The sequence below is a fragment of the Clavelina lepadiformis genome, chromosome 2 (assembly GCF_947623445.1).
Source record: "Clavelina lepadiformis chromosome 2, kaClaLepa1.1, whole genome shotgun sequence".
Classification (NCBI taxonomy): Eukaryota; Metazoa; Chordata; class Ascidiacea; order Aplousobranchia; family Clavelinidae; genus Clavelina; species Clavelina lepadiformis.
In genome coordinates, this window is record NC_135241.1 from 4,449,632 (window position 1) to 4,465,362 (window position 15,731).

The window sequence follows — 15,731 nt, forward strand, 5'->3', positions numbered from 1 at the left end:
TGTATCTTGCTGCTTGAAAGGATAAGACATTGGCTTTGAGTAAGTGTTTCATGGTGCAGGAGCCTTTAACGTGGTACAAAGACAAGTTGATTGTAGTTTGGGACATTTTAATTTATGTGAATGCCTATCAATAACAAAGAAATTGCAACATAATTGTTCTTTATTGTGAGCCCATTTCTGATTTTAAATCGCATAAAATTCAAACATTTTCATTATTTAAATATTGATGAAAACCTTGTGTTTTCCTGATCAGATCACCCCATAGAAATTGGTGCTTACACAAAGGGCAAACAGTGTCTACTGGTACCAACATGAAATTCTGATTTGCTAAACAATGTTTTGCAAGGCACTGCAAATGGCATAGCATTTCACAACTATCATTCAGGCAGCTAGCACATATGTCACTGGCCACCATGTTTTCACAAATACTGCATACAAGTAATTTGTCCTTTTCATGTGAAATTTTTCCCGATTTCTTCATCAACCGTTCTATTAGAGGAATGCACTCAGCATCTGAGTCATCACTATGTTCAATTGCAGTCATATCTTTGTCGTTGACAGTTTTGCTCATGTTGGATTTACTCTCAAAGTTATGCTTTTCATTGCTTTTATGTTTCTTCTTTTTTGCAGTTACCGGACCATATGCAATTGGCATATGCATGGGGGGAATAGGGTTTAAATCCATTGCATAATCTTGCTTCAGCCAGCGAATTGTCAATGGCAGTCTGTTAAACAAAGAAATTTTATGGTTTGCATTCATGTCATTGCACAAAAATTACTTTTAAAGAGAGTTTACTAGAGCATTGAGTAATGTGTAGCTGGGTAATATAGAGCAGGGCTTCCCAAACTGGGGGTCGCGTAACGAACTTCAGGGTTCGCAGAGCGTATACCAATTTTACACAAAGTACAAAATACAATCAAAACAAAATATCGTTCCAGCCTAATCAACATCGAAACCGCCTTGAGACCAGCATTAACAGATATTGAGCCACGGCTGGACTTGCTTTGTAGCAGAAAGCAGTCGCACCAATCACACTGAATAAATGTGTGTGCTTTTTTGTTTCCAGTAGCCTAGATATGTGTAAAGTAGTAAGTAGGCTTTGAGTTCTGGTTGCTTGAATTCAGTCTTTGCATCTCAATAAATGTCACTAATGACTAATGTATATTTCGCACTGCTAATCAATTTAAACGTGAAGGGTCGCGGAAAACTTCAGAAGTTTGAAAGGGGTCGCGAGCAAAAAAGTTTGGGAAGCCCTGATATAGAGCATAGAAAGAAAGAATAGATAGCGCAATGAGCAGTCAGTACTTGGCAAAAGTGTACCGACGGTTCCGGTATTCGATACTTAAAAAAGTAGTTTGGTACTTTGTCGGTTCTCGGTACCGGTACTTTTTGTGAAAAAGATGCTGCTGCAAATGCAATATTTGCTGCTATTATGCCCCGGTAAAGGTTACTCCATGTCAAAACCTATGTGACGTTACTTGTTCGCAATTTTACTTGACATTTCCAGATCAAAAAAGATCAACATATGCTAAAATCGGTATCAAGGAATAATTAACATGTGTTTTTGAACACATACTTGTTAAAATTTTGAAGTAATTAAGTGAAAAGTACTGAGACTGACTGAATTTTCTTGAAAAAAGTAATTTGGTACTATAGTACCGCGGGTACTGCCCACCTATGGCAATGAGTAACAAGTAGTTCAAACATTCTGTGACCGACCTTTTCCATGGAGTTTGGCTCAGCATACTGCACATAACTCGGACACGAAATTGAAAAGCTGATTCTTTTCGACACTTCCCTGTGACATGTTTCAGCCGACGTGATCTATTCGGATTTTGCCATGCCCATTCAAACTAAACATGATTTTACAAATAAATACAAAACGAATATAACTTGCTGACTTATAATTTTTAACAAGACTTTAAAACAAAAATGTCGAGTTCTGCATAAACAATAGTTTAGGGAGGGCCTTATGAATTGAATCAGCAAGAGCATAAAAAACTGACTCTTAAAGCAGCAATGTCAGATGGAAAGCCATGCACTATTAATGCCATGTCCCAAGGCCCTCTTCCACTGGTTTTCCATGCACCACCCTAAAAAAGCTGTGCATTAATAACGTGAATTACGCTACATAACGAAGACATTACTTAATGTCTGCTTACCTTGTGTTTGCCAGCATTGTGTTGAATGATGCGTCGTTCAGGGTTCACGGTAAATCCAATGTATGTCTTTCCCTTATATTTTGGGTTGGTACAATACAATAAGTAGCAGCCAAAAAAGTTGTCGATGGCAATTACCATTTTTAAAATGAAAAGGTGTTGTATGTACAAAGCAAAAACACAAAAAGTATAATAATGAATTGTCTGTGCTAGGAGCTGTAGTTTCTTGACTGACAGCTATGAATTACTGGTAGTACAGTTCCAAATTCATACCGTCATGAATTTCATAATCACCCAATGTGATGTGATCCTTAAAGATGGTATACCACTTTTTTAGTATGATTTTGTCTGCTCTGGTACCCGTTTGAGCGGCGACAAGTTTCTTTAGGTCACCAATCGTGTCATCATCATTGCATTTTACTCTTACTTTCTTTCCCAAACGATCATTACAAGTTACTTCAATCATCCTTGATTTAACAAACTTGCATATTCACAATTATAGCTAAAAATAAACGATTATATTGATGTGAAAACAATAAAGGTGTAAAGAACTAGATCCAGCCTAAATGTGATACATAATAATATTCACATGGCTTATTTATGTTTTGTACACGTCATAAAAATAATTCACGGTTCAATTTGAAAACTTATGATCACAGCTATGATAAACACAAAGGCCGCATCACACATCAATTGACTGAAATGATGTCTTTACTACTCCACTTATGTTAGTGTTTAGCATCAATACTATTCCAATCAATAAACAAACGAAAAACAGTAAATATTTCTGTCTTAAAATGATTGAACTGTTAGAAAATTAGCTGCTATGCCAAATCGAAAAAGCACAAATACAAAATGGAATAATAATCTTCTAAAATAGATTTTGACTACTTCTTTGGCGCTGACTGCACCCGGGAAGTGGCATTAGCACGTGAAATATCTGTTTTACCAGTCACACCAGGCTTTGAAGTACTACTTCGTGATTTGCTACTAGCAACACTTCTCACTGTGGTATTCTTTTTGTCAGTCAACACTGAGGAAGAATTTTTTGATGTTGAATTTGTCTGATTTTCCCTTAAATCACCCTTCGGAGATTTCTGCTTTGAAGGTTGTTTTGAGACCTTGCTGGATTTAGAAGTGCTATTCAGTGTTGAAGTTGTGTCTTTGTTCCCTGAATTTTGCTCTGACTTTCCTGCAGTATATTTTGAATAATGAGAGGCTTTCTTCAAGACATCAAGAGTAGCATTAGGATGGATGCCCATATGCAACAGGTCTAATACAACACGAAACACTTGTGGATCCATCATCACTCCTCCATAATAGCAAAGTTCCCATAGTTCTGTTTCTTCTGAACTTAACAGAGTATTTCTTCTGCTACCAACAGATGTTAGCGAAGTTGAAGACATGTTAAAAACCAAAATCGGACAGTGTGACTACGGACTAAGTAACTTAAAAATTTACCTAGTTTTGAAAACTAGAGTAAAAAATGTATCCTATCATAAACGTAGTTTTTTACTTATGTTCTTGTTCTTATTTTAAAGCCAATCATTGCCTTAATGAGCTTATTTATCTAAGGTTCGGACTGCAGAGTATGGCAGGTTTTACAGAAATCTCTTGGGTGCAAAAGCAAAATCCCAGTGTGCGCAATGGCCCAAGAGCCCGCTCGTCCGGCTTTTGTGGTTGGCAAGGTGTGGCCTTATAGCCTGTAAAAAAAACAGAAAAAATTAGTGCATCTTTTTGCGTACAGATCACTCTTCTGCTGGTGGGCAATACAGTTTCAGCCACAAAAGTCTCAGGTGTTCACCTGCCATACTCTGCAGTCTGGTGACATAGTGTAACGCCTGCTGCATGAACAAAATTCATCAACGTGCATTCCAAACTTTTTTATCTTCAAGCCCCATTAGAACAAACAAAGAAAAGCTGATTGTTGGAAGGCCAATTTATAAAAAATAAATATAGAATTAAAGCTTCAGTGCATGCCATCACGTCAAAAATAGCACCTTTGCACACACGATTTCTTTTCAAAAACTGCCGTACTTTCCAGTCGGGGTTTGGTGTCAGGTTTAAATATTTGAATTGTCTGGAGCAGTTCTTCATAAAACTTTTTACCCTGTAGCTCAGTAAGTTAGCAGTTAGTTATTTCAGTTATATTTAGACTAGAAAAAAATTAAGGTTTTATAAAATTTAAGTTAGCCTAGGCCTAGGTAAAAACTAAACTGTTAGAATAGCTTCAAAATTATGATTTTTTTTCCTTTGAAATAGTGACAACCTAAAATTATGTTAAACTATAGATACCTACTCTTGCAACATACTAGATCCATAATTTTAATCAATTTCTAGCTCAAAATTTATGGAACGCATACATTGCTACAACCAACAGTATGTTTTGAATAAGTAGGCCAAATTATTAAACCAAGAAATCGCCGAACTTTCTACAAAGAACAAATCTGGCAAATATACTGCATTGTAATTCCAGATATTTTTATCTCTTAACGATAAATTCAAATCAGTAGAAATAATACATGATTTGCTGTGCATATGCACCTGTCAACTGCTGTGTGCCTGTAAAAATCTACCTCTGCGAGCACACGCGTAATGTGTACAGCTTGGCGCTCAAAGCAAATATTGGGCAAGGTGCAATGGTGCGCCGAAAAAAATTTAAATTGTGTACTGACCATAACAGTGATAGACTATAATATGGGCAAAATGTTTGACACGTCCTAAGGTATTGCACCGTATCAAGATTATTTTGAAAAGAATGTATGCTACTACAACCCAACATTAATGTCCTTGTCATACACGAATGCGCGTAGCCGTATGATATACAAAGACCCACCTTTATTAAGACGTTGGAAATTGAAATGCTTCCCATCTTTACCCACGACATTCAAAGGATACTTTCAGCAACGGTATAATATTCGAATATTCAACGAAGTTAAAACGGAATATGCCAATAATGCCGCGGATATTAACTTGTTATGTTGATTAACGGAATTGCACGAGATGATGTAAACTTTTATATAAGTCGAGAACGTAAAATTTTGATCATTGAACTTTTTTGAGACAACAGCTATAGCCTATACTACCGTTTTAGCTTTTGATGTGTACAATATGGTTAAGTCACAGCCGACTGAAACTAACATGCAGTGACTAATGAACATGCTAAAACAAATCATCAACCGGACGGTATATCTAGACAGGCGGAAAACCTGCACACCCCAGTCTTGTCACAACCGGTGGAGAGCCAAAACATGTCCCCCTTACCCCTTGCCAAAACTTGTTCCCACATGGTGATGTCATACATGTAGATTTAATTATCGTTTTTACTCAACAGAAAAAGAACAATAGCCTAACGCAGTTGGCCGAGTTTGGATATTGAATATTTCCTCCCCATTTTTTTAATGGCTGAATTTTCGTCAGTTGTTTCTAAAACGCAATAGCTGTAATAGCCTATAAATACGATTGACTCAGACTGCTGAGTACTGTATATTTGTTTGGCTATTGCCTGTTGGATGAAAGCTCGACCGCTTACCCAGTTATTATGAAGATGTTATTCAAAGTTTCAATTCTCACTTTGGTTCAATAGTCAACATGTCAGTGTATTGCGTTAATAAACGTTCGCCTTTCTCTCGCAAGCGTTTGATGGCATTACATGTCCGCCTTTCGAGTGATGAAAATCTGGTAGCCCTAGAAAAAGTATATCATGCTGGTGCACCAAAGTCCATAATACTTTTGTTTAAACACATTCCTTTAATACATACACGTATTGTCGTATTATCATTTCAGTATAAACATAGAAACATTTTTGGTACCGGTAGCACAAAGATTTAATTGGATGACTTTATCACGTGATGCATCAGATGAGAATGTTGATGTGTTGCGCCCGGAATTGCACCATGTTACGATCAAGCTGTTGGTATCCACACATTTGTGAATAAGATGCATATACTGTATATGCTTATGCGCTAAAACCCATTTTACTCATAATTCACTGGCGCGTTGGTAGATAGCCTCCTATTCAACGACGTATGTTGCAGGGTTACTTGTGGAAAAATAAACGTTGTCTATGGCTACGTTCGACGACATGTGATGCAGATACCCTGTTTATTGTCAGCAACCTTAATTTAGCTTTGATTCTTTGTTCATGAATCTATGTACGCCCTCTGTGCAAATGAATTTAACCTATTGCACGGGAATAATTTGCAAGCCAAATGCGCAAATACATTTCTATTGTAGTCTGAAAACACTTCGAATAAATAATATCCATTTTTAAATAACATCAAGGAAATTGATCAAAAACATGTAGAAAAGCTAGTGTTTATTTCCAAACACGTGACACGACAAAAGTGTAAACTTTGCGCATGTATCAAAGCCTTAGCAACGGGTCAGCCAAAGTATACTACATGTTAAAGTTTAACGTACGGTGTTACCAGAAATGTTTTCGACACTTTGCAAAAAAACACAATCAAAAGTGTTATGGTTTTCACAATTTGAGTACTAAGCAATCATGAATGTTAGCCACAAAAATAGAACCAGTGTGCAATGTGATAACAAATTTGCCACCAGTAAATGCCAATGGCACGTTGGGGTGCTGTTGACTGTTACTAAGTCTTGAATGGTGGTCCACAAAACAATGCACCAGTACACAAAAATACAGTTCATTAAATACATTAATACAATAACATTCACTTTTGATCTCCCGTTCCTGTCCCATCGTGTGGCTTCATCACGTCAGGTAATTCAGGTGGTGAAGAATAATCAACGATATTTATTGCTTCAACTGTGTCTGTAATATGCAAGTTTGTCCAGTGTTAAATGTTGATCAAAGCAGGTTAAGAATTCTTTTTCAATTTCAAAAAACAGTTTAATAATCCAATACTGTTAATGCACACTTGCCTAAGTGCTAGCACATTCTACTATGTGTTCTTCAAATTTTAATGGACATAATGTGCTGACATAAGCGTGCAAAAGTCTAAAGTTTACATTTGAGATTGTTTACTTAACACCACCCTGAGGTGGCGCATGTCATGCATGTCTGTGTGGTTAGAATAAGTATATGTAATTTTCTTATACAGAAGAAGAACAAACCTCCTTCTTTTACGGCTAGTTTTAAAACAGCCGGTGCTTGTGCTTTTGCTGTTTGTTGTGTATATCCACTGTCAGCTAAAGTCTTGCTGTCGTCAAGCACCTGAAATTATGTCATATTTGAGCACAAGATCACAAATTTGTATGTTCAATAACATTAAAAGGCAACAGGGATATTATATCCAGCTTATAATTCCAGTTTTATCCTGCATTTTATGTGGGGGTGGAAAGCTGGCAATTGATTTCAATGAAATTAAAAGAAGCTAACCTGTTCATTTGTGCCATCGTATAAAGCTTGATCGTCCGGTGATATTTTCAAGATTCCTTGAATAATTTTTTTCAAATCAAGAACTGTGTTGGACTCTTTTGCATCAGCAAAAATTGTGGTTTTGCTTCGTCGAATGGTAAAAAATACTTCCTGTGAGGCAATCAACAAACCTTTCAGGAAGTATATACTATCTTTGCTATGTATACTGTACAATGACGTCCTTTGTTATTGTTAAACCACATTTTAGCTAAATAATTGACACAAAACAATTGAATGCTTACCATGTTCAGGGCACAAAGAAAAAACCAGGGATATCAGCATTCACTTTTAACTAATTTAAATGAAATCTAGAATAAGAATAAAACAAAAAAAGATCATCATTATTATGACATCAACAATAATTGCGTGGGGTTTTTAATTGCATAAAGGTCAAAGGCCATTATGAGGTAAAGTAATGCCACTTGATTTTTGTTATGGTATCACCTATGCGTATAACATCACCAATTGTGTTAACTTTTCATACAACAGCAATTTAACTATTGAAAAGTGGACACAAACTGTGATACTATTGGGAAGCGAAGCAACAGAAATGTTATGTAAACAACAAAGAGCTACTAACTGCAATAAAATTGCAACCAGCACATTTTCAGATAGAAAACATTACAAGCATTGTCAACGGATGCTACTATGGTAACTGTTTCTAAGCAATCATTTCTAAGAAAAACATATTTATACTATTGCCTATTATTGGTATCTTTGCAGCATTAAATTAACCTGTGCTCAAGTTATAGCAAATTTAACAGAGAAAGTAATTCTGAAACTTTCCGCAAACTTGTACGACAAGTCTTGTAAAACACTGACATCATCAACTACATGTACAGTAATAAAATATCAAAAGCACAAAACAACACTATTGAGATGTATTCCGTGTAGAAAAATACACATATTTTAGAAGCATACTCAACTGAAAAAGAAAAGTATTAATGAGCCAGTATTAAGTTTGAACAGCAATTTTCCCAAAGTTTTAGCACATGCTGCTTAAATTTTCTTCTGTATATATGACATATATAAAACGTTTTGCTTTAACTTGACTGTGCCAATAGCTAAATATTTAGTAATAACACACTAGGCCTATGCAAATAGTGAACAAAACTCAGTTTTAAGGTTAAAAACCATGTGGAACTTCTAAACTTGCGAGTACTGACAGTTAAGTAAAACACTAAACCAAGTTTGCCTCAAAAACATTTACTATGTAGTGAACACATCCACTCTTGCTATCCCTAAAAACTGAAGCAACTAGCAGAATAAAGACATGGTTTATCACTCATTCTATTACCATTTTCAACGCTATAACCCACCAGATACTTTACACATGGGTGTTTATTTTATTCGCGTTGAAAAGTATCTAGGCAGGTTATGACATTGGCGGTGAAAAGGGGGACGAGGAAAAACTTTATGTTTTTTTGCCAACTGTGTAAGTTATTCGACTATATACTTATATTGCAGACTTCATTTTGATACAAGCTTGCTTCATTGTTGCACTAAACTGTCAGTACATGCTAAAACGGAATGTCAAACTACCACAAGTGATAACCATACTAAATCAAACAAAGCCCTGCATAGTGTGAATAAACTTCACCAATTTTAACTGCTAGATGAAAATAAATTATGCATATTCAGTTTCAGTTAGAAACAGCTTGCACGTTAACTATCTTAATAAGTACATTACACCTAACATTTTATAATGTACTATAACACATGTCTGTATATAATTCGACTTGATCCAAATTTTAAGGTATGTCTACCAAAACAGAAATCATTTGGTGTACAAATGCAAAAGCCATACATTTCAGAATAGAATTACACATACATTATTATATGTTTGTATATAATTGCAAAATGCCGGCATAAATCCAAACTCGGATTAAACTACAATACTTTATAAGCTATACTGTATATATTTCAACAATGAATTCCCTAATCTGCACATGATCTGGCAAACGCAATTTGATGCAAAAATTCGATTATGTCAGAATGCTTTGTTATATTCGGCAGGGATACAACTTCACATGAAGTTATTTACACTTTGAAGCATGTTGCCGTGGTTGAAGTGAAAAGATGTATATGTTGAGATGATTTGCTATTTGCTGGTATGTGCATGAGAGGTACTGCACAAGATCGACTACTGAATGGATAAAGCATACCCAAAGTAAAATGTACTCATTGACCAAAAAACCAAAATACTGATTTAGAAACAGCAATAACATGCCTAAGAGAGATGTATCTAGCAGCTGCAATTCACTCCGTGTCATATTTGCCACGATTAGTCGATTTGTCACCTTGGCTGATATAATCCCAACAAACAGAAGGTATAGTACAGGATGATGCTGACACAAAAAAGTTTTGGATCTTGCAGCAATACTGATTGCAAATGCCATGATAATTCCAATGTTAAATCCAGGTGAAAGAACACTGGTATTCGCAATAGTTGCACCATTCTCTCCACAGCCACCGCTTAAAATTATCCTCATAAAACGTGCCATTGCACTTATTGATCCGACTACTATGAAAAGTAGTACAAGTAAATGAGCTGGTACATGAATTACCGGTAAAAGGATTTTCCAAACAGTTGGACCAAATAATGCAGTTATCACAAAAATGAGCATTGTCATCAGTTGCACTTCTGTAACATCAATTTTACCAAATTGGAGAGCACCAGTAACATATGCACACCAGTGTCCATGGTAAAATGTAACATAAGAAATTAAGCATATGGTTGCCATGGCCCAGACATGATTTCCTAACTGCAATGTTATACACACTGCTATTGCTACAAAAACAGTTGAAATTGAGTCACATCCATGGTCAAATAGCTCTCCTAAAGGTGTAGATGAATTAGTTCTCCGGGCTTGCTTGCCATCGATTGCATCTAGAGACTGATAGATAAATAGGCCAACTGCATTTACCATGTACACCCAGTTAGGAGCAGTTTCAGTTGCTGTTGGACAGTGGAATAGCAGGAAAAATGTACAGAATACATTAATGATGAGGCCTACCACAGTGATGGTGTTTGGAGCAACCCATTTAGGAAAGTATTCCACCAGCCATCTCCAATATACCTGGAAAACTGGCTCAATCAGTGATGTTCCACTTGAACTGTATTTGTGAGTTTTCAGTCGTCTTAATTGATCCTCACACAGAACCTCCATGAATAATTTTACTTTTTTTGCTCTTCAGCAAGAAAATCAATTTAATTAACCTGGTAAAAATATAAAATAGGCGAAATTATTAAGTAAAAACAAAGCATAATACCATACAGTAATACAGACTAGTCTGAAAATATCCAAATTCTGAATTTAGCTTGTCTTGGGAAACCAACATTACGTTTTAATTCAGATCTGTAAATGGGAGCGTCTATTTCACTGGTTGCCGATTACTGAATTTGGGAAAAGTTACTTCGGTAAACGGCGGCCAGTAAAGTATACACTTATTTTTCCGGCTGCCATTTACCAAAGTAGGATAATACAAATACAGTAAACACAACTTAGGCTAGTCTGTGAATTGAACTGTATGCTAATTTTCAACTTAAAACGATGTACTAATTTATCCAAATTGTAAATTAACCTAGAACTAATCTTCTCTGACCCAAACTCTCACTTCTCATGACTAAAGTACTGCACTAGACTGCGAATTGAAATAAACGCTATTTTTTTCATAAAAAATGTCAATTTTTTCCAAAATGTAAATTAATTCACAACTAGCCCTGTCCGACCCTAAGTCTCACCTCTTATGACAAAATTACATCAAAAATAAATTTGGACAAAAAATGAAGTCAAACAATAGCAAGATTCGAACCCATAACCTCCAGCAAATGAACCTCATTGTTATCCACTACCAATGTTCCCTCTAATTTTTCACGAGTCTGAGCAAACACACCAACTACCTGAGCGGTCCCTTGGACCACTGTGAGCAACATCAGACGTGCCACGTGCGCACTGTGGCCATTATTATGCGTTTATTTTATTTTCAATTCAGGTTGGATTTTTTTCTTGTGCGCAGCACAGATTTTCTGTGCGCGGAGACCGTGTCAGCAGTGCGCATTTGCGCACGCGCGCAGCTTAGAGGGAACATTGGCCACTACACCACTACATTGCTTTCTTCCCCTTATCCTAAATTAGAGCGATAAACCTATCAGTAAAAACAAGCCGGTCACCGTATTGTGATTCAGCAACGTAAACGGATACCGGAGAAATAGTCAATTCGCTTGTAACTAGCCTTTTCATGGTTCTTCAGCATGTTAACTGCAAAGATTTAATAAATACAACTCCTGACCTCATTTGTTTACTTTGCAAACCTTTCATCAGTCAAGCACACTGCACAAAAGCATGTGCCCTTACTGTGTGTTAACTAGTTAGATGTTGTCCAAAATTAGCTGTTTGTCGTATAACGGCATATGATATTCGGAAAACTACCGGTGTACTGGTACTCATTTATGATGTCTTTAGTGAGTTATAAAAAGCAGGAAACATGCAAAAAGCTGAAAGGAACTAAAGAACCCTTACCTATTGTTTTTTCCTTGTTTGCTAGACCTACACCAGATGAAAACCCAGAGGATTTTCCACAAACACTAACTGGCAATAAGAAATACTATGCCAGTGTATGATGGTCATCCAACAAAGCTGTGTGTATAAGGACTGACCAATGACCATGATGCCAAGCATAGAATATTTGGGCTGCATCCACCAAAAACTGATGGTAAAAGTAAAAAACTTGGTTGGAGCTCACTGCTGGCTCACATGATACAACAATTGTCACCCACATACTCACCCAATTCCCACTCACATCACGTATGGAAAGAAAGCGTTGTGTACTGGACATGTCTGGTGGGCAACGTAGCTATTTGGCGGACAAATTGGGTCAAAAAGTTACTTTGTAAGCTAAATAATTCCCAAACAAGAACATCTGGTGCACACTTTTTGTTGCCTACTGGTACACCAATCTTTGAAAATTACGCTGTCAAGTGCACAAAAAAATTTACATTCCATATTGGACTCACATAGCCTACCAAAGTTAGAATGTCCAGTGAATTTTAACAATGACTGCATGGTATGTTCTTAGCACCTCATCTGGTGATTTTGTAGTAAAAAATCTTCGCAAGAAGCCACAAGCCGATGGCGACGGGAAAAATAAATGATATTAAACATTTTTCAAAACATCTTGCTTTGAAGACGTACTGTATACGGTAGCCTGCGTTATATCATAAAAACTCGGATTTATTTTAGTTTTACATTCCCAAACGAAAAACCAGGATGGGAAGAAGTTCAGCAAGAAGTGATGACGCAATAACTGCTGAGTATTAGATCCTGAAATGGAAATTCAAACATCCCTTCATTCTACAAAAGCGGACTTGCCAATTGCAGGTACGCTGAACTGCATTTTTGTCCGGTTTGGGAAATATCTTCCAGTTTTAATTTGTTTTATTTAAAGTTTTATTCTATTCATTTTAGACTAAAGGTTCAGCATACAAATATAACAGTCTATGCCTGACCACTAGCCAAACAGCCAACCAATTCTGACTTCTGACTCAAAACGACCTTATTGTAGCCATCGTAACTCCAAGTGAAGTTTCTAAAACACTGCTTGAATTATAGACATCAAATTGTTAATTTAGGAACAGACGTATCACAGAGGGCGGCTGCAAATTACAGTACTCTAATGATTTTCTCGGCGACAAGGCGAGATACATTAATAGTTCAAGGAAAACAAATCAAACTAAATAGCGGTACAGCAAAAGAACTATAAAAGGTAATGAGTCACTGTAAACAAACGCTCTTTTTTATAGTGGACAATACGCATTAAAACTATTGAAAGACGCGAGTCTATGCGGCCAGAAGTAATTATTTTTGATTATGTCAATTCATTGTTTGAATGAACCACCATCTAAGACGCTAAATTATAGTCTAGTACAGGGGTGGGCAAACTATATGAACCCGAGAGCCGCTTTGGTTGTTAAATTTTTACTGACGAGCCAAGCCATAATAACTTATGACGTCATAAATAATTTATGTCGTTTAATTGTTCCATATCTGCATTCCTCAATCGAAAAATATCATTAAATTTGGATAATTAATAACTTGTCATCAATGCTGGCCTAAATAAGGAAAAGAAAAAGTGAGAAACGTTCATAAACAGTACTCTTGGACGTCTTGGTAGTCTTTGCAATTTTATTGAAATTTTACGATTCGACTAGAAGAGCCATAAAAAACATGCCGAAGAGCCGCATGTGGCTCGCGAGCCGCAGTTTGCCCACGTCTGGTCTAGTAGTTTAGTAGATAACATTCCTATATAACAGTATAATGAATACTTATTTTTTATATCTTTTGTATTTCTGTACACCCGGCGATTATTTCCTTTCATAATTGTCTTTCTAACAGGTTGCACCAGAGCTTTTCTAAACAAACAAATCCAATAAGAACTCAGAAGAACGGCTGATAATGCGTTCGTTAGTTAATTATTTATAATTGTGACATAACCTTTCAGCCTTTGGCTTACATGTCTTTACTATTCTTTTACAGGTACGACTCAACCTGAAGTATAAAATATGTGACATTCATTCCAATTTCCTATATATTGCGAGTTGACTTGTTAAATTATCCTATGCAACTCTGTAGGGAACAGAGTCATATGTTGTTCCATAATGCACATGTGTCACGATAATTTATTGCTGTACTAATTTAGCACTTAAGTGTCTTTTCTTCTTCCAACTATTGTTCTGTGCACGCATAACCTAGATTGTAATGATCGTGTTCGTCGTCGACCCACATTTAAATTAATCTTTATTCTTTTTATGGGTCAGCACGAGTTCTAGCATTTGTTTGACATGTTTTAAGAGCTGGAAAGCCGGGGTAATAGTTCGAGTCGTATTACTAAACTGAATTAATTATTTCGGCGTAGTGGAGTTATGGCCTATTTTCTATTACTGTTGTTACTGTTGTTGTTATAGTGGTTTAGGCTACGCTAGAGTTACCTTATCTGAAAAAGTTAAATTCTGGTCGGTCTCAATGACCAACTTTCGCGAAACCAAACATGCGCTATACGGCGATTTTACAGTATTTTGTTACATCCTACCAATCCTCTTATATTGTTCGCAAGACAGCATCACTGTCACAAAGGGAAAAAGCACAGAATTGCCACATTTGTTTGGTCCAACAACTTTCTGTTTTATGAGTATTAAACCTTCTTCCCGCTTAACGAAAATAAGACCAGTTTTCCTACATTCACCACCTAAAATTTACCTAAACTAGCCTAGTCAAATGACCCGAAAAACAAAAAAGCTAATTCGCATAATTACCAAATAATCAAAATTACTATGTCACAAAGCAAAGTTAACTAAAAATAACACTTGTTTGCATTTTGTCAGTAAATTTACATTTTCGCTTAACATTTTCAACAGTAAAAAATAACAAAGTTTAATCTTTAGCACTATTTAGAAATTACAATAGGCTACAACAGAAATTCTTACTGTGAAAATATTGCCAGTTAGATTTCATAATATGCATTATTCAAAAATCCCGGACATTTAAGCACTTTTTAACATTTCTCCCTGACGTAGGTTTGAACACTAAAATCCCGGACATGTTTGGGAAAATTCCAACGTTTGGTGACCCTAGGCTTCGCTGAACCTTTAAATATGCTCACTGTTTATTGTTAGGCCTGCGCCTACACAGCCACAATGATTACTGTTATCATCGATGATGACGCTTTTGTTGAGCACGGGGAGGGCATAAACCCTCGTGAGAGACGTCTCTTCATAATAATTTCAACTGCTTGTCGAGATCACGGGTTTGGTGACACTTAATCACGCGACAATTAATCACGCGACGCTTAATCACCGACACATAATCACTAGGACATTTAATCACGCGACATTTAATCACGCGACACATAATCACTAGGACATTTAATCACGCGACACATAATCACTAGGACATTTAATCACGCGACATTTAATCACACATTTACAATATTTTTTTACATTTACAATTTACAGCAATGTTATGCATGGGAAATGTAAGCAACTGCACGAAGATAGACTAAAATCTCGCTTGACAGATAAGGGCATTCTTCCAGAGTTCCAAAACCGACGCTCTGACACAGTTTCAAGTAGCATTGTATTTTACGGTGTAACGTTTTGATGGTACTTTGGTCAAGAGCTTCG

At 36.3% G+C, this 15,731-nt stretch overlaps 4 protein-coding genes across 4 annotated transcripts; all 4 read right to left on the reverse strand.

The window, feature by feature from the left end:
• Positions 1 to 142: 142 nt before the first annotated feature.
• LOC143446013 (structure-specific endonuclease subunit slx1-like) lies at positions 143 to 2,436 on the reverse strand. Its single transcript, XM_076945454.1, has 4 exons — positions 2,164 to 2,436; positions 2,008 to 2,094; positions 1,721 to 1,854; positions 143 to 725 (listed from the first exon to the last, which is right to left on the reverse strand). The coding sequence occupies exons 1-4, from the start codon at positions 2,299 to 2,301 to the stop codon at positions 200 to 202; spliced, it is 885 nt and encodes a 294-aa protein (XP_076801569.1). The 5' UTR covers positions 2,302 to 2,436; the 3' UTR covers positions 143 to 199.
• Positions 2,437 to 2,662: 226 nt separating this feature from the next.
• LOC143446014 (uncharacterized) lies at positions 2,663 to 4,619 on the reverse strand. Its single transcript, XM_076945455.1, has one exon. It carries the CDS (start codon positions 3,564 to 3,566, stop codon positions 3,048 to 3,050), a length of 519 nt encoding a protein of 172 aa, XP_076801570.1. The 5' UTR covers positions 3,567 to 4,619; the 3' UTR covers positions 2,663 to 3,047.
• A 1,844-nt stretch (positions 4,620 to 6,463) lies between these two features.
• LOC143446108 (elongin-B-like) lies at positions 6,464 to 7,930 on the reverse strand. Its single transcript, XM_076945599.1, has 4 exons — positions 7,795 to 7,930; positions 7,514 to 7,663; positions 7,249 to 7,348; positions 6,464 to 6,946 (listed from the first exon to the last, which is right to left on the reverse strand). The coding sequence occupies exons 1-4, from the start codon at positions 7,795 to 7,797 to the stop codon at positions 6,846 to 6,848; spliced, it is 354 nt and encodes a 117-aa protein (XP_076801714.1). The 5' UTR covers positions 7,798 to 7,930; the 3' UTR covers positions 6,464 to 6,845.
• Positions 7,860 to 13,100, reverse strand: LOC143446107 (choline/ethanolaminephosphotransferase 1-like). The gene is made up of 3 exons (XM_076945598.1): positions 12,341 to 13,100; positions 12,076 to 12,262; positions 7,860 to 10,772 (listed from the first exon to the last, which is right to left on the reverse strand). The coding sequence occupies exon 3, from the start codon at positions 10,720 to 10,722 to the stop codon at positions 9,589 to 9,591; it is 1,134 nt and encodes a 377-aa protein (XP_076801713.1). The 5' UTR covers positions 10,723 to 10,772; positions 12,076 to 12,262; positions 12,341 to 13,100; the 3' UTR covers positions 7,860 to 9,588.
• Between the last annotated feature and the right edge of the window lie 2,631 nt (positions 13,101 to 15,731).

Coding starts and splice junctions, on each gene's coding strand:
- LOC143446014 (XM_076945455.1), bottom strand. CDS start 3,566: ATGTCTTCAACTTCGCTAACATCTGTTGGTAGCAGAAGAAATACTCTG.
- LOC143446013 (XM_076945454.1), bottom strand. CDS start 2,301: ATGGTAATTGCCATCGACAACTTTTTTGGCTGCTACTTATTGTATTGT. Junction 2,095..2,163: donor ACAATGCTGGCAAACACAAG/GTAAGCAGACAT, acceptor CAGCTTTTTTAG/GGTGGTGCATGGAAAACCAG. Junction 1,855..2,007: donor CTGACATTGCTGCTTTAAGA/GTCAGTTTTTTA, acceptor AATCATGTTTAG/TTTGAATGGGCATGGCAAAA.
- LOC143446107 (XM_076945598.1), bottom strand. CDS start 10,722: ATGGAGGTTCTGTGTGAGGATCAATTAAGACGACTGAAAACTCACAAA.
- LOC143446108 (XM_076945599.1), bottom strand. Junction 7,349..7,513: donor ACGATGGCACAAATGAACAG/GTTAGCTTCTTT, acceptor ACATAATTTCAG/GTGCTTGACGACAGCAAGAC. Junction 6,947..7,248: donor ACTAGCCGTAAAAGAAGGAG/GTTTGTTCTTCT, acceptor TGCATATTACAG/ACACAGTTGAAGCAATAAAT.